This window comes from Corythoichthys intestinalis, chromosome 18, assembly GCF_030265065.1.
Source record: "Corythoichthys intestinalis isolate RoL2023-P3 chromosome 18, ASM3026506v1, whole genome shotgun sequence".
Lineage (NCBI taxonomy): Eukaryota > Metazoa > Chordata > Actinopteri > Syngnathiformes > Syngnathidae > Corythoichthys > Corythoichthys intestinalis.
The window spans coordinates 43,465,334-43,493,199 of record NC_080412.1 but is presented as its reverse complement, the minus strand read 5'-3'; the positions used below and the strand labels follow the sequence as shown (position 1 = coordinate 43,493,199).

The following is a 27,866-nucleotide window of genomic DNA, read 5'->3' as shown; positions in this document are numbered from 1 at the left end:
GTTTCTTTGAAATAAGTCAATGTTTTGGACACTCTGGTGCGCTTTTTTTGGCTTTGTGCTGCTTTCCCCGCTTGCAAACAGCATCCGACATTCTAACTTTCCACGCATATATATTTTTAACCCTTCATTAACTGTCGACGGGATGTTGTGCTCGTCGACGGATTTACATCATCGATGACGTCGACTATGTCGACTAGTTGGGACAGCTCTAGTTTGTATATTGAATTTGAAAGGAAAATGTGTGTTTTGTTTTTGGCGAACTTTTTAATGGTGCTACTGCTATCCTGTTGAACCTAATCACACGTGGAAAAATCGAATTGTACAACGTTTTAAATGTTTTCATTTGTATATTTCACCACGATTTGAGAGCTCAATAAATTGAAGAAAAGTACGCTTTGTGTTTGGAGGGTGTGTTTTTGGGTTTGCTGGTTGTTAAGCAGAATAGCGTCACTGACACTCACTGCAACAAACAGGGGAAGGGTGAGCGCTGCCGCACCAAGCCACTTCTGCTGCATTTTGGCACATGAAAAATAGCGAATACCGTACTAAGGTATGACGGAAAATTTTAGTGGTTTTGAAACCGCGACGTTTTCGCACCACGGTAAACCGTGTAACCGGTAACCGGCACATGTCTAGACACAGGTAGTAGAAAGGCAGTAAGTGCGTTAAAAACAGCACTTAGTTTACTATGGGTCAGTGAATTCAAAATGTTTTCAGGCTATGAATATGTTTCAACAAAATCTTTGATAATCTACTAGTCCCCTCTCTCGTTTTTGCATGCAGTATGATGAGCTCGATAAGGACATCTCCGCAGGTAAAGGCTCATTCATGGACTTGCAGAGGCTCGCCACATCTTCGCCCTACATAGCCCAGGTATGACGATAGCCTGGTGGCCGTTCAGGAAGTTGTGCCAAATCCATGTGAATCTCACTAGCATCTTATCCAGCATCCTAACTTAAGTATTTCCACCCTGTTACTAACATCTCCTCCTTCCCAAGCTCTTCTCCTTGATCATTTGATGTTTTACTGTCATGTGTAGTTCTTCCTTTCTTCCTTCCTCGTGTGATTTTCCTTCACGCTTTGTGCCACTATTTGTGTCGGCCAGCCTGCTGATCTGTTTGATAGCGGTGCTTCGGGCCTGGCCAGGGCGCCAGCTGGCCTTTTCTCTGACGGACCTCTAGTGGTTGCTTCCGAGAAGAGAGGGGGGCAGGTATGGAGAGGCTTGTTCCATCTCTGGCCAGTCCTTCCTCTTGATTGTAGTGCTCGTTGAGTTACTGAGAATAGTGTGCGTTCCTTGGATATTCTCACTGGTATGTATGTTAAGATCAGACTTTTTAGCTCTTACACACGCTCTGCTCCTCAGGGTCGCCACGGGAGAAGGCTCAGGGAAGAAGAATCAGATGTGGATATTGAAGGCTTTGAGGAGGAAGATGACGGCAAACCCAAAACACCTGCTCCTGTAAGTACCATAATTAGTAACGTTAGCACAACATATGTTCATCATGCTAATGCCCCAATAAACCCATTTTCATGATTTTTCTCCACCCCAAATACTGGTCCGTTTAATATTTTTGAAGTGCTGACAACATGCAAAAGACGACAGCGTTTAGTTAGCCTTCCAAGCTATGCCTACAGGTTATAGTAGGAGTGTCCAAACTATGGCTCGAGGGCCAAGCCAGTGGGAAAATATCATTGAATGTGGCCCACAAAAGAAGCGTCAATTCAGTTTATATTCTGTTGCACTTCTCATATTTAACACTAGGTGGCGATAGATACTTAAACAGTGCATCTCCATTGTTTCTAATCAATGTAGGGACAATTCAGTAATTTGTTTTACATCAATAAAGTTAAACATTTAATTCGATGTGATGCACATAAATAACTAGTTGTAATTTTTGCAGTCGCTGGACATTTATCTATTATTCTTCGAAGTTTGTTTCAGTAGTGTCGACATTAGAGCTGGGAATCTTTGGGCACCTAACGATTCGATTACGATTACGATTCAGAGGCTCCGATTCGATTATAAAATGATCATTGATGCACTCCCCTCTGTTTTTTTTTTTTTTTTTTAATGTTTTGTACATTACTTCCAAAATTGTTCAAAAATCCTCTCAGACTAAACCAAACTACTATTTCAGTATCAAGTTAACATATAACAGTAAAAAAATATACAAAAATAACAGTAAATAAAAAAATTCCACTTCTGTATCAGCAGCTTTAAACTACATTCAATACATTTAATGTTGTGAATCAACTGTTACAGTTGTTAAAATTGCACCCGTTATTCCATAATTTCCCTTCCGTCTAATTTTGTCAACGTTTTAAAACTATTTCATCATTTAAAGATAGATTCAAGACAAGATTCTGCCGATTTAGGAGTATTTTAGATAAAAAGTTAATTAGGTTCGCTACAACAGAGCCTTTTAGAGAGGTCTACTGCTTTAAGATGGCGGCTGTTCACTTACGCCGGAAAGTCTGTCATTTCGCATCTCTGTTCAATAATACATGTTGTAACACCGACGTCGTCTGTCATTTTGCATCTAGTTCTACATATATATGATATCTACTGTAGCCGTAGGTTTGTAGCAACTAGCAACTGGGCGTTGTTTGCAGTGTTGTTAATAACGGCGTTACAATATAACGGCGTTACTAACGGCGTTATTTTTTTCAGTAATGAGTAATCTAATTAATTACTTTTCTCATCTTGGCAACGCCGTTACCGTTACTGAGGCGGGAAAGGCGTGCGTTACTATGCGTTACTAAGTTGGTTGAATAAAAAAAAGTCTGAGAGAAACGGACTCACGGGGACGAGAGCAGAGCAGGAGTGGGGAAGACGCCGCTGCAACCGCGATGCTAGGTGGCTCCGATAATAACTGACTGCAGCCATAGCCGACAAACTACGCCCACATGACACGGTAGATATCATATTATAGAACTAGATGCAAATGACAGACACTGCTGCACTGCCAACATGTTTTAAGGACTACATGCGTTTGTAAACAGCCGCCATCTTAAAGCAGTAGACCTCTCAGGAAGGCCCTGATGTAGAGATCCTTCCTAGCGAACCTAAGTAATTTTTTAAAATCTAAAATGCTCCTAAATCGGCAAAATCTTAACTTAAATCTATCTTTAAATGATGAAACAGTTTTAAAACTTACACATGTTTAAAGTAGACAGAAGGGAACTAATGCAATAACGGGAGAAATTTTAACAACTTTAACGATTGATTCACAACTTTAAATGACTTCCACACATAGCAAAGGTTACTAGCTAGTTATCGCAATACCCTTGTGTCTAGTTAAGTGGAGGGTAAAGAATTGGGCTAGGGCCAATTGTCCCCCAAACACTTTAAGCTTCACATTGTGTGACCTGTGTGTTTTTTTTTTTTTTTTTTGAGAAAAAAAAAAAAAATCACTAGTTACTTTGCCAAGTAACTAATTACTCTTACATTCAGGTAACTGAGTTACTAACGCAATTACTTTTTGGGAGAAGTAATTTGTAACTGTAATTAATTACTTTTTAAAAGTAAAATTAACAACACTGGTTGTTTGTAGCGGCTGTCAGCCGCAGTCAGGTATGATTGTTTTTTTATCTAGCGGCATGAGATGAACATGATATTTACTCTCGGTCCGTTCCTCATTGCGTCCCAAAGACTGTGTTTTACTTCCGCTTTACCTGGTATAATTCAATAATCGGAATTTGGATATTTGTGAATCGTTCTCGAATCTTCCACGGCCGAATCGCGAATAAGAATCAGAAATTTCGGAATCTAGTCAACATATAGCAATATCCTTATACCGCTGTATTATTTTCTTGCTTCTAGCCCTTAACTCATACAAGTCTTTGAGTTATAGACATCAAATCCATTTCAACTGGGAAGGCTGGCATTTAGTGCTCATATTTCACTGCCATTGACATTGATTGACGTCCAATCCAATTTGACTGGGGGCCTGGGAGCAATTGAATGATCTCTGCCAGTCAAAATGGATTGGACGTTTTCCGCTGTCAATGGCAGTCGATGAGTTAAGTATGGAGTCCCTAAAGGGACATCGACAGATATGAAATAAATTTAATAAATCTGGTGCGCACCAGAAATAATCTGGTACGCACTAGATCAGGGGTAGCCAACTCCGGTCCTCAAGGGCACCTATCCAGCTTGGTTTCCGTGTTTCCCTCCTCCAACACAGCTGTCTCAAATAATCAGGATTATTATCAGGCTTCTGCAGAGTTTACTGATGAGCTGATCATTTGATTCAGGTGTTTTAAAGGAGGGAGACATGGAAAACAAGCTGGATAGGGGCCCTCGAGGACCCAAGTTGGCTATCCCTGCACTAGATAGTGTCTGGTGGGCACTAAAAACAAACTGGTAAACATTAGTATTATATAGCATGTAAGCTAGCGGACTTTTGCTATGCAAGTTAGCCAATTGTTGTAAACATTAGCATTTTATAGCAATTAAACTAGGGGACTTTTGCTATGCAGGTTAGCCAGTTGTTGTAAACATTAGCATTATAAAGCATTTAAGCTAGTGGACTTTTGCTCAGCAGGTTAGCCAGTTGTTGTAAACATGAGCATTATATGGCTTTTTAAGCTAGTGGACTTTTGCTAAGCAAGTTAGGCAATTGTTGTAAACATTAGCATTATCTAGCTTTTAAGCTTGCGGACTTTTGCGATGGAAGTTAGCCAATTGATGTAAACATTAGCATTATATAGCTTTTAAGCTAGCGGACCTTTGCTATGCAAGTTAGCCAATTGTTGTAAACATTAGCATTATAAAGCATTTAAGCTAGCAGACTTTTGCTATGCAAGTTAGCCAATTGTTGTAAACATTAGCATTATATAGCTTTTAAGCTAGTAGACTTTTGCAATGCAGGTTAGCCAATTGTTGTAAACATTAGCATTAAAAAGCATTTAAGCTAGCAGACTTTTGCTATGCAAGTTAGCCAATTGTTGTAAACATTAGCATTATATAGCTTTTAAGCTAGTGGACTTTTGCAATGCAGGTTAGCCAATTGTTGGAAACATTAGCATTTTATAGCTTTTAAGCTAGTGGACATTTGCTAAGCAAGTTAACCAATTGTTGTAAACATTAGCATTATATAGCATTTAAACAAGCAGACTTTTGCTATGCAAGTTAGGCATTTGTTGTAAACATCAGCATTATACAGCATTTAAGCTAGCTGACTTTATATAGCTAGCTAATTTATATTATACAGCATTTAAGCTAGCTTTAACTTTAGCGATGCAAGTTAGCTAATTGTTGTATACATTAGCATTATATACCTTTTAAGATAGCGGACCTTTGCTATGCAAGTTAGCCAATTGCTGTACACATTGGCATTATTCAACATTTAAGCTAACAGACTTTTGCTATGCAAGTTCACCAATTCCAACAAAAGCCAATTGTTGCAAACTGGCAGAGCAAAAGTCTGCTATCTTAAAAGCTATATTATGCTAATGTTTACCAGATTGTTTCTGGTGCACACCAGATTTTTTCTAGTGCGTACCAGATTACTTAAATTTATTTTATTTCTGTTAATGTCCTTTTAGGGGCTCTGTAGTTAAGCTACTTTATGTTAAGGCATAAGAAATTTTTAAAATAAAGCAAACTAAGTTTAGGGATGTCTCGATCCGATCATGTGATTGGAAATCGGACCGGCCGCGCCATTTTTCAGGAGATCGTAGTTGGGTAAAAAAGATTGGGTTTTTATTTTATTTTTTTTAAATTAAATGGTTTTCTGCTTCGGCTCATACAGCCTCTCACTCTACCGCTTGCTTTTATTGGTCAGCAGGCAGCTGGACTTGGTTGCTACCTAAAGTTAATGATGATTGACAGGGTTGTCGCTTTGATCTGGCAAGTGAGGCTCTGTAGCTCTACGATTGAAAGTGGCAATCATCGTTTTGTCAATTTTCGTTGTCTAGAGGCTGGTATCAGCAGCATGAGCGTCAAAGCGTGAGTGAATATGAGTGGACTCACCCGTATGAATTATATGAATGTTTAAGAGAGTGATTAAAAGTATGGCTATAAAGGTGATGTAATGAAAAATGTGGGTGTGCCTACATTTTGTGCAGGTGCACCTTAAGAAAAAAGTTAGGCCCATCAGTGCAACCAATGCAAAAAGTGTGGTGCCTTGGCAATATTTATATATATCGCAATGTTAATTTTTTCATTGTCATGTTAAAATTCACATGGGGGCCACACTTATTTGAATTTGTCTTTATTACAGTGTTTTTGGCAGCCCTTTAACGTTTGTCATATTCTTTTGGACGATAATACTTTAGTATTAGTATTGTTGTATTAGTCTCAAAATGTGTTTGTCTTCGTCTAGTTTTAGTTGAAGTTTACTCAATATTTTCCTCTGTAAAGTTTGAAAGTTTCACTCCAAAATATAAGGTTTCCAACTATTTCAAATGAACATTGACAGACGAGCACATATTGCAGCCATAGCCTAATGCTCACGCGAATGCTATGCTAACGCTACTTGTTACATTTGGTGTGTGATGATCACTCAGCACAGACCTTTAAAGGCTAAAGCGACATAGCATTCTCTCTTGCCAAGATAAGAAGACAAATCTTACCGTGTGTGTCTCAAAACAAGCAATGGGGAGACGGGAGAGGACAGTAGTGGGTGAGTGGGGGTGGGGCGCAACACTTCACATGAGTGACCAGACACTGCTACAATGCAGGCTAATGACACGTAAAATTTGACACATTGTGTACACGTGATGGAAACTACGGTGCATTTTCGTCTTGTCAGACAGAAACTGGCATTGGTATCATTATGTTTTTGTCTCCCAAGACACATTTTTAGCTCGTTATCGTCTCGTCCTCGTCATGAAAAAATTTGTTCGTCGACGAAACATTTTCGTTATAGTCGTTGTTGACAAAAAAAACATACTGCTTTATTATTATTCTTATTTTTGTATGTTCAACGACAGTGCTCTTCTTTACAGGCAGAGGACGCCGAAGGCGATCTAGAGGATGACGATGACGACGAGGACATGCTGCTGCCACCTCGCAGACGCATGCACAACCGCCCAGAGGATGAAGATGACCGAAGATCCAACCCCCTCACCCACGCCAGCGTCTTATATCAGGACCTTCTCATGTCCGACGGAGAGGATGACGCCAGCGAGGAGGAGGGCGACAATCCATTCTCCTGTTAGTGAAATAATCCTGGAAGATATTCAAGAGTCTTTACTATAGACACCCAACATTCTTCTCCTTTTCTTTCAGCCATTCATCTTTCAGAGAGCGGTAGCGACTCTGAGCGAGAAGTTGATGTGCGACCTCCGCCTCCAAGGAGAGCACAAGAAACGGCGCGCATGGGCATGGAACAGGACGAAAGCATGATGTCGTACGAAGCAGACGGAGCCGATGACGGGCCTCACGTGGAAGACAGTAACGTCAGGTAAGGAGCCTTATCTATATGTTTAAAGGGACTATACAGGATTTTTGAAGTTGATTTAAAATTATTTTCTACTGCACCTGATATTTTAACTGAGACTGCCCCAAAAAGCATTTTTTTCTCACCTTTAGTAGAGAGACTTGGGTCGAACATCCTGGGCAAAAACGCATCTGTACACGTCTACGTGCGTTCCTTTAGGGAGCAGCGCCATTACACCAAGCCTCCACCTAGTCTCTGCTTGGCAAAAACACTTTTTTAACGCACAAACAACCTGGTTATAGCTAGTGATCTGACAGAAAATTTGGTGCCGAAACCTTCGGCCGACAATAGCTAAAATGGCATTTTCGCTTTTCGGTTAAAAGGCCGAAAGTTTACCACTGAAAAGTGTGAAGAACCTTTGTCCTCTTTTGTTGACGTGATGAAAACACGGCGAGCTAACACAACTGGCTCACAGCCAACATGTCCGTGCTTTTGAATTGTTTTGAGGTATCAAAGAAATATATCAATTATTAAATGAAGGAAAATAAAATAAATGTCCTTCATTGCTGCTACACGCTCGTTCTGAAGTTGCTTTCCATCGATGTCCCGCGTCACATCGAGTACAGTGCAGTGAAAAAAAATAGAATCATGAGAAACAAAGAAATAACAATCAAAACACATCTCTAGTATTTAGTAGCACCACCTCTGGCTTTTATGACAGCTTGCAGTCTCTGAGGCATGGATGGATGAGTATTCTTCATCAATTTGGTGCCAACTCTCTGTGATTGCAGTTTCCAGATCATCCTTGCAGGTCGGAGCCTTGCTGTGGACCATTTTTTTCAATTTCCACCACAGGTTTTCAATAGGGTTGAGATCTGGGCTATTTGCAGGCTATGACATTGACTGGATGAGTCTTTCTCCAAGGAATGCTTTAACAGCTTTAGCTCAGTGGCATGATGCATTGTCATCTTGGAAAATGACAAACCTATTTTCAATTGAAGGGATAAGAAAGCTGTCTAAAATTTCAATGTAAACTTTTGCATTTATTGAAGATTTAACCACAGCCATCTCCCCAGTGCCTTTGTCTGACATCCAGCCCCGTATCATCAAGGATTGAGGGATGTTTGATGTCTTCTTCAGGCAGTCATCTTTGAAAATTTCACTGGAACAGCACCAAACAAAAGTTCCAGCATCATCACCTTGTCCAATGCAGATTCTTGACTCTTGACCACCATTCTTGACAAGGTTGATGATGCTGGATCATTATCGGAGCATCATCACCTTCAAAGGCTAAAGTAACATTGCATTCTCACTTGTCCAATGCAGATTCTTGATTCTTGACAAAGTGATGATGCTGGATCATCATCGGAGCATCATCACCTTGATGATGATGCTCAAGGTGCAGATTCTTGATGCTCAAGGTGCAGATTCTTGATTCTTGACAAGGTGATGATGCTGGTGATGATGCTGGATCATTGTCGGACCATCATCACCTTGTCAAGAATCAAGAATCTGCATTGGACATGCTGTCAACAGTCAAGAATCTGCATTGGACAAGGTGACATGACATGCAGCCCCATATCATCAAGGACTGAGGGAATTTTGATGTCTTCTTCAGGCAGTCATCTTTGCAAATCTCACCGGAACAGCACCAAACAAAAGTTCCAGCATCATCACCTTGTCCAATGCAGATTCTTGATTCTTGACAACTTGTCCAATGCAGATTCTTGACTCTTGACAAGGTGATGATGCTGGTCAAGAGTCGAGAATCTGCATTGGACAAGGTGATGATGCCCTTTTTTAGTGCTGTTCCAGTGAGATTTACAAAAGTTCCAGCATCAGATTCTTGACACTTGACAAGGTGATGATGCTGGTCAAGAGTCAAGAATCTGTATTGGACAAGGTGTAAAGAGTCAAGAATCTGCATTGGACAAGGTGATGATGCTGGAACTTTTGTTTGGTGCTGTTCCAGTGAGATTTACAAAGACGAAAACATCAAAATTCCCTCAGTTCTTGATGATATGGGGCTGCATGTCAGACAAAGGCACTGGGGAGATGGCTGTGGTCAAATCTTCAATAAATGCACAAGTTCATATTGAAATTTTAGACAGCTTTCTTATCCCTTCAGTTGAAAATATGTTTGTCATTTTCCAAGATGACACTACATCATGCCACAGAGCTAAAACTGTTAAAGCATTGCTTGGAGAAAGACTCATCCAGTCAATGTCATGGCCTGCAAATAGCCCAGATCTCAACCCAATTTAAAACCTGTGGTGGAAATTGGGGAAAAAAATGGTCCACAGCAAGGCTCCGGCCTGCAAGGATGATTTGGCAACTGCAATCAAAGAGAGTTGGTACTAAATTGATAAAGAATACTCATCAAGTCCATGCCTCAGAGACCGCAAGCTGTCATAAAAGCCAGATGTGGTGCTACTAAATACTAGAGATGTGTTTTGATTGTTATTTCTTTGTTTGTTTCTCATGATTCCATATTTTTTTTCTTTAGAATGGAGTGATTCCATGTATATTTCCCTGCACTTGCTCTATAAAAGTAACATTTACTGACCACCACAATGTTTATTCATTTGTTTTAGTGTTTCTGAATGCTAAATAGTTGCACTTTTGAACTAATTCATTAACTTTTCAAGCTTTTTATCGGAGTTTGTTCTACATGATAAAATGTCTGAGTGAGTGCTTGTCCCAGACTGGTGATTCTATACTTTTTGCTAGGGGTTGTACTGGCCAAAAACCGAGTTAGCAACCCAATTGTGAGTGTAAAGCATTAAAAGCAGTCTGTATTAACTTTTCTGTCTTTCAGTTACGGCAGCTTTGAGGAGAGCCGCAGTCGGATGCAGCCCCCAACCAGGGGAAACGTAGAAGACGACGGTATCAGCGAGGAGGACGAAGACGAAGAGGACATGCGTAGGAGAGGTCCGGCTCCACATTCTCAGGTTCGACTCGGGAGTTTTTTAATGTGGCGGATTGGCCGACTATCGCTGCCAATGACGTGATTACACTGTAATTTTACTCATTTCAAGTATGATGTATTTCAGTATGACGAAAAGGATGGCAAATGGTCATTCATGGACTTGGAAAGGCACAACACAACACCTGCACCATATGCACAGCAGGTTGGAAAACACCAAAATTTTATTTTTTTTTTAATTTTCTTGTTACTCTTGCAACTTGAACTTTTTCCCCTGACTGCGTCATAGCCGTGGCAGCTACAAGCAAACCGACAAGATGGCAACAGCGAGGAGGAAGAGGAAGATGAAGAGGAAGACGCCCGCAGGAGAGGTCCGGCCGTTCTTTCTCAGGTCCAACTCAGTGAAGATGAGGAGAGTGAAGAATTTCGATCCATCGGAGGCGACAGTGACATGGAATCTGACTAGATAGATAGAAGTCTAGAAAGCAGGTTTGCAAGTCTGTGCATGAGATTTTTTAAATGTAAATATTTTGTACATTGTTCTATGAACCATGTTTACACCTTGCCGTTCCCTTTATAGGCTTTTATTTCAGGCATTATATTAATGTGAGACATACTTCCCTATAAGGATTTTGTTCTTTCAACAGTTATTATATTGTTACTAATTTACCAGCACCCCCAAAAAATATAAGTTGAAGGTCGACTATTCTGCGAGAAAACAAATAAAAAGTGTTGAATGTTTTAAAAGAAAAAAATTTCATTTGTTTTGATTGTAATATTTGTCAAGTCTAAAGTTCTGAAACTATTGTTTAAAGCCGAAGCTGTAAAGTACAATACAGGTAGTCCCCGGGTTACAAACGAGTTCTGTTAAACAGCTGGCGACGTACCCCGAATTTCCGCTGAAGGAATCTGACCTTTTAGCCAGATTGCCGGAATCACGCCAGCGCTGGCGCAGCGCCAACGACCCGGGCCGGCGAAATCATGACAACCCGGCCAAAAGTCCAACACCGCGCGTTCACCTTAGTCCAGTGCTTCTCAATTATTTTCTGTTACGCCCCCCCAAGCAAGATGTAAATGTTTCGCGCCCCCCCAAACTCTCTGCCGCCACTGTAAATAGTATTATTCGTCTATAAAATTACTATTATAAATACGCATCTGCCTAACATTGTGTCCTTTTTTTCTAATAAAGAAAAAAAGTAACAGATCAACTTATAATAAAGTATAACTTTATTAACATTGTTTTGTTTGTAACAGAGAAGACTGGACGTGCATCAATTTGCCTGAATTTAAAAAAAAAAAAAAAGTCATATTCAAACTGTAAAAATACACTCAAGGTATTTTTGACCATTTGATACAGAAAAATAAAATGTAATAAAATCCGTAAATAATAACAAATTCAAATTGATTAGGATCATTTACTCATGAGGACAATATGCCAAAAAATTTGACCGAAAAAACAAAAATGAATAAAGGAACAAAAGAGTGTCCTTGGACAGAAGGACAGTTTTTATTTTTGCTGCTCACACTCAGTATTACCTCATTTGCAGTGGTGTGGAGTCATTTTGCAATGAGCATGCTAACAATGCTCACTGGTTTACTGATATAACACTGACAAAGCAGGACTATTCTTGGCAATATTAGGCACGTTTTCGCTGAAAAACAATCAAGCGGCTTATCAATGAGATTGGGGTCGAATGTCTTTAAGTGGCGTCTTAATTGATTTGGCTTCTGGCAGTCCGCTATAATTATTTTCAGACACAGTAAACAGTAGTCTTTCCTCATCACCCCACTGTATTAAAAGTCAAAGCTAAAAGGCAAACGGCACGAAAAAAGCGCATTCTCGGCGGCCGAGGTAGAACCGTAGGTGAGGGTGGTCGTCGTGACGATCCCAAGCCGAAAATGGCACTTCTCGGGCGGCGACGTGAGAACCGGACAAGACAGTGGGTCACTGCGTGAGTGAGTCCGGTCGGAAAACGGCGTTCGAAAACGGCGGCAGCGCACTGCTCTTCATATCTGTTTTCTGTGTGCTGAGTGCTCTTCCTTAGTTCAAAAATACTGCACGCACTCTGAAAATGACAGCGCCACTGCCACCCACTGAGTGGATTTGCAAGTACACTTTATTCCAGTCCGGCAAAAAAAAAAAAAAAGACAGAAAAAAGCATGTTCCCCGAGGACACATGCGCCCCCCCTGGCATCGCTCTGCGCCCCCCCAGGGGGGCGCGCCCCAGTATTTGAGAAGTACTGCCTTAGTCTTTACCCCTTGTACTGACTCCATTTTGAAAGCCTGAAAAAGGCTTCGAAGCACAATTTGACAATTTATTCAGATCGACAGCGATCAAACGACAAGGCGAAATAAACAGACTCAGGCGAGGAGGCAGACTCGTTCCAAGGTCACCATATCACAAGTCAACAAAAGGTTCCTGAAAAAAATGACAATGCTTAGTTAAACATTGTCTTTTGAAGGCTCTGGCGGGGCAGGCCGTGGGCAGGAAGAAGTGTGTGTTTAGGATAATCTTCTATCGCAGTTTGGGCTGTGTGTCACCGTTACTGGGGCAACCGCAGTGGGAGATTTTGCCCGCCTCAGTGTCAAAGGGCTCTTGGAGTACTATCCGTCGTGTTATCAGTTGGATAGTGGGCGTTCTCCGGTGTTCCTTGTGTTGGGACGTCCCGCCATTTGTTCTGGACTGTCCGGGAGTACTGATGGCGAGAGTTGGTGGTGCAGACATGGGCTTGTAGATATCTTGCCTCGTCAGCGTCAATCTTGATCAGTCAGTTACATGACGCACACAGTGGGCTTCCATGATGAGAAGGCGTCAGGTATCTCTTATGCCCTATGGCAAATGTATGCTGCTTGTTTTCCTTAAACTATGATGTAAGTGCTATTTATTTTATATTGGGTGTGTTAGAGTAATACAAACAGAGAAAAGATGCTATTCCCTTCACCACGTTAAGTTGGAATGAATCCGTTAAGTACCCCTAAATCCATGCTTCTCAATTATTTTCCGTCACACCCAAAGGAAAACGTAAAAGTTTTGCGTCCCCCCCCCCCAACTCTCTGCTGCCACTGTAAATAAAATCATTTGTCTATAAAACTATGTTAAGTACACCTCTGCATAACTTGGTGTCCTTGTTGACATAAAAGAAAAAAAGTAATATGGATCAACTTACAATAAAGTATAACTTAATTCACATTGTTTTGTTTAGAACAGAAAAGACTTAAAGCGCATTAATTTGCCTGAATTAGAAAAAAAAGGTCACATCCAAACTAAACATTTTGACCATTTTATACTGAAAAATTTGGGCTGTCAAACGATTAAAATTTTTAATCGAGTTAATTACAGCTTAAAAATTAATTAATCGTAATTAATTGTAATTGCAATTTAAACCATCTATAAAATATGCCATATTTTTCTGTAAATTATATATATATTCTGTAAAATAAATTGTTGAAATGGAAAGATAAGACACAAGATGGATATATACATTCAACATACGGTACATAAGGACTGTATTTGTTTATTATAACAATAAATCAACAAGATGGCATTAACATTATTAACATTCTGTTAAAGTGATCCATGGAAGACTTGTAGTTCTTAAAAGATAAATGTTAGAACAAGTTATAGAAATTTTATATTAAAACCCCTCTTAATGTTTTCGTTTTATTAAAATTTGTAAAATTTTCAATCAAAAAATAAACTAGTTGCCCGCCATTGTTGATCTCAATAATTACTTACACAATGCTCATAGGTGCTGAAGCCTATGAAATCAGTCGCGCCCAAGCGCCAGCAGAGGGCGTCAAAACTCCATAAAACACAATTAACAAGTGGGCATTTCACTCTACTGTCATTTAAATCTGTCTGAGCGGGACATGTGCGTTAGTTGCGTCAAATATTTTAACGTGATTAATTTTAAAAATTACTGCCCGTTAACGCGATAATTTTGACAGCCCTATGAAAAATACAATTTTATACAATCGATAAACAGTAATAAATTCAAATTGATTACCAACATTAAAGCAGAGTACAATATGCCAAATAATTTCACCCAAAAAAAAAAAAAAATATATATATATATAACTCGGCCTCCAAGCAGGACTGAACAGGCCCTCGCACTTTGCTGCAACTCGGACGTCACGCCACTCCGACGGCACGCGGGTCAGGGTGGTGGCAAATCGTCTCCCTCTCATCTCCTGAGAACCTAACTTTCTCTGAACTCACCTCTTTTTGGGGGGGATTACAAATACATTCACACACCTAGGTGAAAAAGCCCCTATTGAAGACAGAAGACCTACAAAAAAGGAGGCCTTACTGAGCTGTGTAGCCACGCCCATGAGCTGAAGACTGCTGTTCACAAACACTCTCCATCCAACCTCACTGAGGCCGAGCTGTTTTGCAAGGAAGAATGGGCAAGAATGTCAGTCTCTCGGTGTGCAAAACTGATAGAAACATACCCCAAGCGACTTGCAGCTGTAATTGGAGCCAAAGGTGGCGCTACAAAGTATTAACGCAAGGGGGCCGAATAATATTGCACGCCCCACTTTTCAGTTTTTTTATTTGTTAAAAAAGTTTAAATTATCCAATAAATTTTGTTCCACTTCACGATTGTGTCCCACTTGTTGTTGATTCTTGACAAAAAATAAAAAAATTATATCTTTGTTTGAAGCCTGAAATGTGGCGAAAGGTTGCAAGGTTCAAGGGGGCCGAATACTTTTGCAAGGCACTGTATATCCGTGCAAATTAAAGTCAGAGCCTTCGTTGTCTTTAGTAGGTAATCCTTAATGTGTTCAAGATTCTTGTAACTCCTGCCGTTGATAGGTTTCAGCTACCGTCCACATCCATGAGTTGTTATTCTGGTCGGCTGTGAAATATTTACAGTTATCCAGCTATTGTCGTCGGTTGGTCAAGACTCGTAATAGCTCTAATCTTCATCTTTATCTTGCGTCTTGACAAGGATCCTGCAATCCGAGACCCAGGTGTTGGCTATTTTCCCAGCTTTCTTGAGTTGACGTGCTTTTCTTGCAATTTCGGCATTTCGGCGAGTTAAGTTGTCGTTCAAAAAAATCTTCGACCCTTTCAGGTGGCGGCTCTGGTTAAGCAGGGCAGTCTTGGTCTTGTGGTCTGCCAGCTTCATGAGCACCGTTGCCGGTCCTCTCCCCCCAGATGGGAGCAGAAGGCAGCGACGGATGTCCAGCGGTTCCATGTTTATTCCATACTCTTTCAGCTTAGCAATTGCCAGTTGCGCCACTGTGTCCCTTGGGCCAGGCGTCAGTTGTAATCCAGAAATGATGAGCTCATTTGCGCGTCGGCTTCTTGATGCGAACATCTCTCTCCTCGACCGCCTGCTTGAGTTTCTCGTTTTCAGCGCGAATTAAATGGAGCTCTCTGACGATTTCTTGATTCTGGTTTTGAATCAAGCCAGTCAAGGAGACCTCCAACTTCTGCATGGAGGATTTTATTTCATCCAAGTCTCCAGGTTTCAAATTCTTTGGAGCCATACTGGGAGTCGAGCTTGCTGGCCCTGAGCGCTTATCGGTTAAGATAAGAGAGTGCTTCAGAGTGCGTCTGTACGCGGCGAAGGCTGAGCAGCATTATTTTATACTGTGTGAGGCTAAGCTCAGGTGTTTTTAATTTAGTTTTAAATGCCTTCTGCATAATGAAAAAAAAAACACTCAGGAATTTTATTTTGTATTCACATTCAGTGCTCTTTTAAAAGTGCAAGCCTCTGTTTTACATCTGCTAAGATTGACTCTGCAACGCATTAAATCTTCCTAATCCGATGACTCGATTATTCGAACTAAATAGTTGACTACTAAAATAATCGATAGCTGAAGCCCTACATCATATTGATAAAATGAAGTAAAAAATGAAGACAAAATGACTGATGAACCTCCGGCTTTGTAAAGTCGAAATCACGTAAGTCGGGAAAGTCGTCACCCTGGGACTACCTGTTGTTACCTTTTGCTGCAGTTTGCGACAGCATTACCTGTTCTGAAAAGAAGACTATCTAGTTGAAGTTGAATTATCTTTGGTTCAGGATGAAAAGAGCATAACTTTAATGAGCAGAGAGGCCATGACTGACATTGGGTGGGGTTTAATGTTCTACAGTAATTGGATTCTCTCTAAATGCCAAGAATCTTTAAGGGTAACTTACTCCATTACCTCCATTATGTTAATTCAACTTCAAAGAAGGTGCCTCCCTAATGAATGCTAGACAGCGTAGCAATTAGCATCATGCTCTCATCGAGTTCTACAAACAAATGAGCAGTTGGATCCCAGTCCAAATGGCTTAGACGTCTATCCGCTGAGGCCATTCACCTTCTCGCCATTGGTGTATTGCTTCCCCAGGCGGTGGTGGTTGACCTCTCAGGTGAGGCATAAACACAAGAGTTGACAGAGAGGTATCTCTTCGCACAGTGAGGGATTCTCCGAGGGCTTAGAGACTGAGACCTCTGCACTTCCTTGACCTTGTGGACCGACGAGCTTCCCGTCCAGTGCGACCAGTCGCCGGAATCTGTGGAAGCTTTCGTGAGAGGTGGAGAGTTTTAATGTTACTCCAAAACATTTACAATTACTACCAATAAAGGATTAAGACATTACACTTTAAACAAAATCCTGACAGGGGCGGATCCACTAGGGTGGCATGGGGTGGCAAATGCCACCCTAAAAAACAGGCTTTTCATCCCAGTTGGCACCAATAAGAAGAAAAAAAACTCTCGCCAATAGCATACCGCACGAATGCTATTTTTAGACCGTGACGTCGCCATCGTGACGCGGAAGTGGGACATTACAGAAACGCCTTCGCATACAACCCATGTTATTTCTGCTTGCTTTCTCCGGTAATCTTTCCAAAAGGACTTGCCGATCAAACACTGCTGCTACGGAACTTGTAGAAACGACTCTAGACATTACGACATATGAAGGATGTGTTTTTTAATACGTTTCCCGAAACCAAAAACTTGGAGGAAAAAACGTGAAGAATGGATCAACTTGCGCGGACGTCCAAAAGACCAACCCATGTTATTTCTGCTTGTTTTCTCCGGTAATCTTTCCAAAAGGACCTGCCGATCAAACACTGCTGCTACGGAACTTGTAGAAACGACTCTAGACATTATATGAAGGATGTTTTCTTCATACGTTTCCCGAAACCAAAAACTCGGAGGAAAAAATGTGAAGAATGGATCAACTTGCGCGGACGTCCAAAAGACCAACCCATGTTATTTCTGCTTGTTTTCTCCGGTAATCTTTCCAAAAGGACATGCCGATCAAACACTGCTGCTACGGAACTTGCAGAAACGACTCTAGACATTACGACATATGAAGGGTGTTTTCTTCATACGTTTCCCGAAACCAAAAACTCTTAAGAAAAAAAGTTGAAGAATGGATCAACTTGCGTGGACGTCCAAAAGACCAACCCATTCATATTTCATATGCAGTAAACATTCTGTTGGGCGCCATGGTCCTACAGAGGATGAAGAGATAAGCCACGCTAAAAAATAAGTACAAATGTCAATTTGTACTTATTTTTTAGCGTGGCGTTTTGATATGCTGATTCTGTCTGACAATGAATGACCTGAAAAAAATTAAAATAGCATCTGACTGATCTTTTCTGTTGTAAAAACAAAACACAAATTTAGTACATCAGGCGGTCGCTATCTACATTCACTAACATATTTGCGTAAAATAAACGCTAACGGCACGTTTTTTTGCTTTTAACCAAGAATCGAGACTGTTTTATATCCATATCTATACTTTGGGGATTTAAACATTTATTCACAAAAATTTTCACGGGGAAAGCTCTGTTCACATCAGGCGGTCACTAGCTATATTCACTAACAGACTAGCGTTGTACTTCGACATATTTACGTAAAATAAAAGCTAACTGCACTTTTTTTTTTCTTTTAACCAAGAATTGGGACTGTTTTACGTCCATATCTATAAATAATTTAGGGATTTAAGCATTTATTCACAAGTATTTAACCGGAAAAGCTCTGTTTACATCAGGTGGTCGCTAGCTACATTCACTAACAGACTAGCATTGTACTTTGACATATTTACGTAAAATACACGCTAACTGCACATTTTTATGCTTTTAGCCAAGAATCGAGACTGTGTTACGTTCATATCTATAAAGAATTCGGGGATTTAAGCATTTATTCATTAGAATTTTCACCGGAAAACCTCTGTTTACATTAGGCGGCCGCTAGCTACATTCACTAACAGACTAGCATTGTACTTCGACATATTTACATAAACGCTAACTGCACATTTTTTTGCTTTTAACCAAGATTTGGGACTGTTTTACGTCCATATCTATAAAGAATGTGTTGATTTAAGCATTTATTCACAAAAATATTCACGGGGAAAGCTCTGTTCACATTAGGCGGTCGCTAGCTATATTCACTAAAAGACTAGCATTGTACTTCGACATATTTACGTAAAATAAAAGCTAACTGCACTTTTTTTTTCTTTTAACCAAGAATTGGGACTGTTTTACGTTAATATCTATAAATATTTTAGGGATTTAAACATTTATTCACAAGAATTTAACCGGAAAAGCTGTTTCCATCAGGCGGCCACTAGCTTCATTCACTAACAGACTAGCATTGTACTTTGACATATTTACGTAAAATACACGCTAACTGCACATATTTTTTGCTTTTAACCAAGATTTGGGACTGTTTTACGTCCATATCTATAAAGAATTTGTTGATTTAAGCATTTATTCACAAAAATTTTCACGGGGAAAGCTCTGTTCACATCAGGCGGTCGCTAGCTATATTCACTAACAGACTAGCATTGTACTTCGACATATTTACGTAAAATAAATGCTAACTGCACTTTTTTTTTTTTTTTTTTAAACTTTTAACCAATAATCAATGTTTCTGTCCATATCTATAAAGAATTTGGGGATTTAAGCATTTTTTCACCAGAATTTTCAATGAAAAAAGCTCTATGTGATTCCATTCGGTCAGCTTTGACGGCCTCGCCAACAATGCAGGCCCCCTATTTCTCGGCCGTGTCCCGTCAACACATTATGAAGTCTATGGATGAGCTAATTTAGCGATTGTGAGATAATTTCTGCAAACCTGATGGAAGATCTGTGTTCGATGTTTGGTGAACAAGAGGGCAGTCGTCTGTATCCAAACTTCGGCTGTTTCTAAGAGCCTGGAGGGAACGAAGGCTTGTCCGTAAGGGGGATTCTGTCCTGGCTGTTAGGTGCGTCATATCCAAAGCGCACAGAGACATTTAAACAGTTCAATCAAAACCTGCAAAGGAATCAATCTAAAACTAATGTGGAGGCTGTGCGTACCACGATTCTGGGCTCTTTTGAGCAACTTGAACTGCGTGACTTGCTGGCGAAGTCTAACCTGTGACAATAAACCAGCATTATTATGCAATAATCTAATTGTAACGTGTTTTTGTTACATCTTTTGATTCATTTTTATGCCTTGTAAAAGATTTATGACTGAATTTTTTTTTACATGGAAACCACGTCTCTTCTTACGAAATTTTCCCTTTAAGGAACCACTTGCAGAATTAATTAATTTTCTAAGTAGAGGTACCACTGTATCGTAATATAGCCCTATTCTGATATATTGTCACACACATGATTGAAGACTTACTTGTGGCTCAGGGCTTTTTCTGTCTGAATCACAAGCAGGTGTGGAGATGTAGTCTTGTCGTAAACCTGCAGGATGGACAACACGTAGACTTGCAATGTAGACTTGTGATATTCATTTAAATATATTGTGCTAGACTTACTGTCCTCTTGTATACGGGCCATGAGGTGAACATCTGCGATGTCTTGCAATTTGTAGCTGGTGGTTGTGGACTCACGGGACCTACTCAGACTGTAATTGCCTGTTTAAAAACCGGTTCGATCTGTGAATGATTGTTTCAGCGCCAATGATGTCGATGGACATTCAGTCAATAGGTTCAATTCAAGTGATATTACCGAAACTGTCAGAGGAGTCACGGTTTGTGCTGGCAGACTTTTCATCTTTGATAGGGACCACGGATAAACTGCCACTGTGAGGTTGTTTGCAAATGGCGCCTCTGTAGGAAATGCTGGATTCTGCGGAAATGAAAGTACAGTTCTAAGATGGGATCAAATACAACCAAAGGCGTTAGTTTGCAGGGGGACGGTAGACATACCGTAACAGTACTAGTGTTGTTTTCGCAACGATGACAAAAACGAAAATATTTCGTCGACGAACACTTTTTTCATGATGATGACAAGACGATAAAGAGCTAAAAACCTGTTTTAGGAGACTATAACGTAAGATGAATGCCAGTTTTTGTCTGACGAGAACGAGACGAAAATTTACAATGGTTTCCGTCTCATGTTCACAATGTATGACATTTTTATGTGTAGTTAGCCTGCGTCTTAGCAGTGTCTGGTTGTGTCACTCATGTGATGGTCTGCGCTCCCACCCCTCCCCGACTCACCTGTGTTTCTTCTCCAGTCTCCATGCATGCTTGCACAGAGGTAAGATTTGTTTCTTATCTTGGTCAGCGAGAATATTCAATTTTCCGTGTGCTGAGTCACCTCACACACCAGTTACCAAATGTAACTCGTAGCATTAGCATAGCATTCACCTTAGGCTAATGGTAATGGTGCACGTCCTCTTAAACTCTCAGACCTTTTTTTTTCTTTTTACCAACTATTTGTGGCCTCCAGGTGGGTGTAATTAATTAAAAATAATGTACCGTTTTCCTGAGGAGTGTGTATAATCACCAAGTTGGCGTTGTACTTGTCGACGCTACAATATGTGCTCATCTGTCAATGTTCATTTGAAATAGTTGGAAAACTTTATGGTAACCTTTAGTTTTGGAGAAATTTAAAAAAATTTTACAGACCAAAATACAGTGCCCTCCATAATTATTGGCACCCCTGGTTAAGATGTGTTTTTTAGCTTCTAATATTTTTTTTTTTAATTAAAATAATATGGGACCTTAATGGGGAAAAAAAGAAAAATCCAACCTTCAATACAAGTGCATTTATTCAGTGGGGAAAAAATTCCACATAAAGAAATAATTATTTGACATCAAATAATGTGCGTCACAATTATTAGCACCACTTGTGTTAATACTTTGTACAACCCCCTTTTGCCAACAAAACAAGATCTGGGGACTGAGATGGCCATGGGAGGAGCTTGATTTTGTGTCTGGTGAGCCATTTCTGTGTAGATTTGGCCATATGTTTAGGGTCATTGTCTTGCTGAAAGACCCAGTGATGACCCATCTTCAGCTTTCGGGCAGAGGGCAACAGATTTTGATTTAAAATGTCCTGGTATTTCAAAGCATTCATGATGCCATCCACCCTAACAAGGTTCCCAGGGCCTTTGGAAGCGAAACAGCACCACAGCATCACTGACCCACCAGTGGCGCCTCCAGAAATTTTTCATAGGGGTGGCCAGATGGGGGCCACTTAAAATCTTGGGGTGGCCAAAACTAAAAGCCATAATTTCAGGTTTTCATTATATTATTGCAGTAAAAAGGTCAGGTGAAAACTATCAGAAAGCCTTAAGGACATGCTACTGATATACTTTGGTGTATTGTGTAATATTTGATGTTACTAATGATTTAATGTGCATAGTCCATAACTGTCCAGTCAACATTTTGAGTTCCACAACAATTCTGTTTTATTGTGTTATGTATAAATTAGGCATAAGGTGTACATTTAACTCGGGCTGTCAAACGATTAAAATTTTTAATCGAGTTAATCACAGCTTAAAAATGAATTAATCGTAATTAATCGCAATTCAAACCATCTCTAAAATATGCCACATTTTTCTGTAAATTATTGTTGGAATGGAAAGATAAGACAAGACGGATATATACATCCAACATACTGTACATAAGTACTGAATTTGTTTATTATAACAGTAAATCCACAAGATGGCATTAACTTTATTAACATTATTTCTGTAAAAGGGATCCACGGATAGAAAGACTTATAATTCTTAAAGGATAAATGTGAGTTTGTATATTGTGACTAAATATTGCCATCTAGTGTATTTGTTGAGCTTTCAGTAAATGATACTGTAGCGACTTAACTGTTCTGCCCAAATGCATGATGGGAAGTGGTGCGACCATGACTGTGTGTGGTGGCTGCAAATGCTATATCTTCTCTGCGTTGGGTACACTATAGGGTGTTAAGAAAAAGATCGACTCCTGTCATTCTTCCCCATGTCGCTTCCCACAATAATTATAGTTGCTGTGGGAGAGATGACAAAGCTTTTGCCAATTAAAGCACGGCCCCAATGAATGATTGTATCTACTCTACTCTGCCTCTTATCTCTGTTATCTCTCGGCGCCATTGTAGGCTGTTTGCGGCATGAGTCGTACCGCGAATGCGATAATTGCGATAAATATTTTCACGTGATTAATTTTAAAAAATTAATTACTGCCTGTTAATGTGATAAATTTGACAGCCCTACATTTAACACAACAAAATAAATGTGTTCATTTGGGAAGAAATGCATAACTGATGCTACAACAATCTAACGATATACTGGCAAGCGGCAGGGCCGGCCCAGCCTATACGCAGACCATGCAGCTGCTTAGGGCCCCTGACAGCTAGGGGGCCCCCAATCTGGCAATTGTTTAATTTATATTCTATTTTGTTTACTGTAGTTTTATTTGACTTTTGTGAGTTTTGATACTTGATTACAAGCTTAAAAAAAATAAAAGTTCTTCCTTAACTTCTTTCTTTCCTCTTTTAGAAAAAGGTTTGGCGCTATCTACTGTAAGTACTGACAATCATTTGGGGTGAGAAGTTTAAAGTATGCAGTGCAATAATCTGATTAATATACAAAATATGGACGTAAGGGTTGGATTGCATGTATGTGTTTCACAGTACACTGTGACGAAATGGTGGGCCAAAAATATGGGCACCTTTGCATTATTTTGCTTAGGGCCCCCAATTGGCCTGGGCCGGCCCTGGCAAGCGGGGAGGCCAGTGGGGTGGCGCCACTGTGACCCACCCCCATACTTCACAGTGGGTATGAGGTGCTGTCTACACGCCAACAAGCTGTTTGGGAGGCATGCACGGAGAAAACCTTTCCTCACTCACAATCATATTCGCAAACATCTGGAGTTCGCCAAGCGGTATTGGGGCTTCAACTGGGACCGTGTGCTTTGGTCAGACGAGACCAAGATTGAGCTTTTTGGCAACAAACAATCTAAGTGGGTCTGGCGTTCCACGAAAGATGCGCATGCTGAAAAGCACTTCATACGTCCTTGGATGCAATATTTCATTACATTTGTGCAACTTACTTTGATTGAGTTTCTTCAAAAGTAAACGGGATGCAGCTTCAGTCTCAGGACTTGGATTATCTAGGATGCGGCGACACCATTTCAACGGCGACTCGGTGACGGCTGATATCATGTGCCTTTTTGGAGACTCGTATAGCCTGTGAAAAATTCATTCATGAAGAAACAGCCGATGACGAAACATCAGCATTCCATATGGTTACATTTGGATTGTACTTACCAGCTCTCATCATCTTCAGCATCATCCTTGAGTTCGAGAATCTCCACCAAATCAAAAATGGTTTTAGATTCTGGTTCTTTTTCATCATTTAGGATCATCCCATCCGTGGCGCTGGAAGGCACTTGAGAATTAGGTCCATACTTTAAAAAATCAAGCCTCATCCGAGCCTCCTTAGCAAAAGATCGAGAAGTTTGTCTCCCATGTGGATCTGACTTTCCTTCATTTCGGAGGCGTGAGCTCGGGTCATAGTCAAATTCCAGACTCCGTTCGCATGTCCTCACGTCTTGGACGTCCATTTCTAAAAGTCAAAGTCTCCAGAGTGGGCAAGTTTGTAAATTGTGATGTTTTTGTCAAAGTCCCACAACACACTGCTGAGATTGAATCTACTGACCTGGATTTCTCAGGAAGCGCTGTTAATTATAGAGCTGCAACAGATTGGATGGATTTAGAAAAGCATCACAAGATTACGTGGATTAAAGTACTGGCAAGTTACTGACAAGAAGGGGGAGAAAAGGGGTCAATTAAAAAAACATCAAGGAACAGTTTTGTATTGCACAACACAAAATGTTTTGAATTGTTTTTGATTTTGCTTCTTTTTTGTTAATGAAAAAAAGAAAATGTTTACCATTTTCATCCTTTTTTAAATAATTTTTTAAATAAATATTCATTCATCTAACGCAGTGTTGCGGGAAGTGGGATGCTGAGGGTGCTGCAGCACCCCCTGGTGTTATGGAGAAATTTTTTTTTTGGTAGATTCTTTTTTTTTTTAAATAAATAAATAAAACATCTTGAAACAATGGCATATTTAACTTTGGAGATTAAATATATTTTTTCAAAAAGGTTTTTTTTGTGAATAAATTTGTCACCACCCTGCTACTGGGTCACGTTGAATAAGGCGCTAATGGGAAAAGTTAACTGTTGACAGAGGAGTCGTTAACATGGCGCAAAATCGAATTAGCGTTTTTTTTTTTAATTCTCAACAAAAAACAGCAAAACTTTCTAAAAATTCAATTCAAGGTAAAAAATGAAGACTATTATGATGATAGCTCTATGGTGTTTTCAAATAGGTAAGACATGCTTGCATTTTAGCCATATTATTATTTGTTGTTGCTGTTGACCTGCAATTTATTTTAGTGTTGTGAAACTGGTTTTTTTTTTTTGGACCTTTAGTTTTCAAACGTCTTCGTGTGTCTTTGCACTGTCTAGCTGCACTGATTTGCGTTATGATACACAGGCGCAACACATACTGTAGGTGAAATAGAATTCTGTCTTTGTAGTAGCCTAGTAGTAGTACGTAAATTATCCAGCATGCGTGTGTGCTGCCATTGTGCACGCCTTATATGGAGAAAACGCGTGACATATTTGGACTGAAACAGCTGTTTTTGGATGTGAAACACGAAAAAAAGATCCTCAGAACACCATGCTGTGAGTGATCTAATGTGCCGCTTATTCTCACGATGGGACGTGGGTGTGCTGGAGCCTATTCCAGCTAACGTGGGCAATAGGTGGGCTGCACCTTGAATTGGTTACTAACTAATTGCAGCTTTAAAAAAAAAAAGTTTAAAAATACTTTAAAAAAAAAATACTATAATAAAAATATTTAGTGTGGTTTACTTTTTGAGTTTTTTTTTAAAAAAAATTCTTCAAATAAATACATTAATATAAAAAAATAACATAAGAAATGCAAATAAATGGCGGGATTGAATTAAAAACTGTACTGTGCCTTTAAACAAAAAAAAGTGTCGCACGTAAAAAGTTTTTTCATAATTGAACAATGCTAAAACAACAGTTCACATATACAAGAAATATATACTACAGGAACAACAACTACAAAAAAACAACAAATATTAACACAAAATAATAATGATAGGAGTATAATATGCCAGGGGTTTTAAAAAATAAAAACATTAAATTTGGAACACAAATACAATGTTTTTAGAGCCTTTGGATTTTTTTAAAATTTAGATATAGAGCCATTTATTTCTTAAATAAAATGTGGTTTTGATTCGGGGAAATTGCATTGATGAATAAAGATTTTTGCCAAAAATAAGATCAAATTAATATAATAATATTCTTCCTTATAGGCTCTATCAAATGATACAAAGGCAAAAAACGTTTTTTTTTTAAAATACAAAATAATGATAAAAAGTACAAAATTTTACCATTTTTACCTTTCATATTAAGACAAAGAAAAACAAAAAATAAAATATATAAATTTAAGTATACGTTATATGCTAAATCATTTTGCATGAGTTTCAAGAGTATCTTTGCATTTTTGGTTTGTTATCCTATATACTGATGTGAACTACAAGTAAACTTCAATCAGGAATAAAAATTTGGCTTTGCGTTTTGAATTTTAGCTTTGTGAATCTCAAATTTTCCCACTAAAAACCTGAAAAGTCAAAAATACAGTGATCCCTTGCTACTTTGCGCTTCAAACTTCACGCCCTAAGTCCATCGCGGATTTTTTTTTTTTTCAATTAAAAATGAATAAATAAATACAGATGAGCTGCTCTGATCCGATCACATAGTCTCCCTATCCCTCCTGCTGCGTTTCTTGGTCTGTGTACACCGGAGTTGCTTATTAAAGTTAACGATGATTGACAGACATTAAGGTTTGATCTTGCTGGAGACGCATGAAAGCCGAAACTTCAAAGCGCCGCATGCGTCAATCATCATTTAGCTTGTTAAACAGGTTGTGGCAACTCATTGTGTGTAAGTGAGAAGCTTAAGTGCATTTGAGTGGACTCACTCAATGAAGCATTTCACTAATTTGCTCCCAAAAACGTATAAATACGTTCTATTTTTAATTGTTTCAGTGTCCCAAAAACGTATCTTTTAACCTAACATTTTTTACGTTTTTTAAATTTTTTTTTTCCCACAAGGGACATCTCAAGGTTCGATGCAACTTTGCTCCAAAGTAAAACGCTCAAAATCCATTTTAAAGCAATACAACTGGCCACGGGAGGGCAGTAGCGCTTTTGGTAGGAACTCATCTCGGACCATGAAAGGAAATGAATGAAGAGAAATAGTCAGGAAACGGAAGTTGGAAGCAGTAAGAAGGGTGAGAAAAATGTGGAGAACGATGTAAAACACAAGGCACATGCCCCACACAAGTTCCCGAGGTGAATTCTGTTATGAGGTAGTGGTCACTACAAAAGAAGATTCAAAAAAATCTATTTTGATGAGACAGGCGGTTATGAGGGATAAATTTACCCCGTCTGCCGATACAACCGCAGCCACAACAGCGTCATCTCTCAGGTCAATAGTTTAGTTATGTGTAAATAAATTGTTACTTTCCTATCAAAAGCTCTAGTTGTCTTGTTAATGTTATTTTGTAGAAGGAAAACATTATTCAGATGTTTGGGATGTCACAAAAGCAAAAAATAGCTGTGTTAAAGTCCAAGTTACGTTTGAAATGTATGCTTTTACAAAAAGCTCAATTTCTGGAAAAATTGGAAAACTGCTCAAACTAATTTTTCTACTTTATTCTTGTTTAAAAATAATTCGGTGGGACAGTAAAATGTTTCATAAGAAAAATGTTAAAAAAATAAATTAAATAAGCATACATAAAAGTTTTTTTTTAATTATACTTTGGGGATTTTTTTTTTTTTAAAGTCTCTAAAAAAATCTCTAATGCTGAATCTGAATAAATACATTGAAAAAAAAAAAGTTTTTTTTGGGTGGAGTTGGGGGGTTTGCTATCAAAAGCTCTATTTGTCTTATTGTTTATGTTATTTTATAGAAGGAAAACATTATTCAGATGTTTGGGATGTCACAAAAGCGGAAAATATCTGTGTTAAAGTCAAAGTTATGTTTGAAATGGATGCTTTTACAAAAAGCTCAATTTCTCCGTTTTTTTCATCAGAAATTAGAAAATTGCTCAAACTAAGCTATTTTCTAATGCTGATTTCTAAGGAATGGAAAAAGATATGAACTTACTTTTTTCCTGCTGAAACAAGAGAGTCTACTCTTTCTTTTGGTGGGTTCCATCTTTATATAGCTATAGAACAGAATTTTTTGTGGGCCTTGTAAAATTAGTCAAAATCCAG

General features: G+C 39.2%; 2 protein-coding genes across 7 annotated transcripts in view; one reads left to right on the top strand and one right to left on the bottom strand.

The window, feature by feature from the left end:
* Positions 1-11,598, top strand: part of taf1 (TAF1 RNA polymerase II, TATA box binding protein (TBP)-associated factor) — a 66,111-nt gene extending 54,513 nt beyond the window's left edge. For 4 of the 6 annotated variants that reach the window (XM_057820896.1, XM_057820899.1, XM_057820897.1 and 1 more), the window contains 8 exons: positions 784-873; positions 1,106-1,210; positions 1,364-1,459; positions 6,955-7,162; positions 7,238-7,412; positions 10,207-10,339; positions 10,442-10,519; positions 10,604-11,598. In XM_057820896.1, the coding sequence (XP_057676879.1) occupies positions 784-873; positions 1,106-1,210; positions 1,364-1,459; positions 6,955-7,162; positions 7,238-7,412; positions 10,207-10,339; positions 10,442-10,519; positions 10,604-10,780 (1,062 nt within the window). In that variant the 3' untranslated portion in view covers positions 10,781-11,598. The remainder of the gene's footprint in view (positions 1-783; positions 874-1,105; positions 1,211-1,363; positions 1,460-6,954; positions 7,163-7,237; positions 7,413-10,206; positions 10,340-10,441; positions 10,520-10,603) is intronic. The other 2 variants (XM_057820898.1, XM_057820900.1) reach the window with 2 other exon arrangements.
* LOC130906498 (SLAIN motif-containing protein-like) lies at positions 9,838-24,210 on the bottom strand. The gene is made up of 8 exons (XM_057820901.1): positions 23,815-24,210; positions 23,598-23,734; positions 20,272-20,391; positions 20,079-20,177; positions 19,940-20,004; positions 19,627-19,684; positions 19,403-19,525; positions 9,838-16,836 (listed from the first exon to the last, which is right to left on the bottom strand). The coding sequence occupies exons 1-8, from the start codon at positions 24,108-24,110 to the stop codon at positions 16,628-16,630; spliced, it is 1,107 nt and encodes a 368-aa protein (XP_057676884.1). The 5' UTR covers positions 24,111-24,210; the 3' UTR covers positions 9,838-16,627.
* Between the last annotated feature and the right edge of the window lie 3,656 nt (positions 24,211-27,866).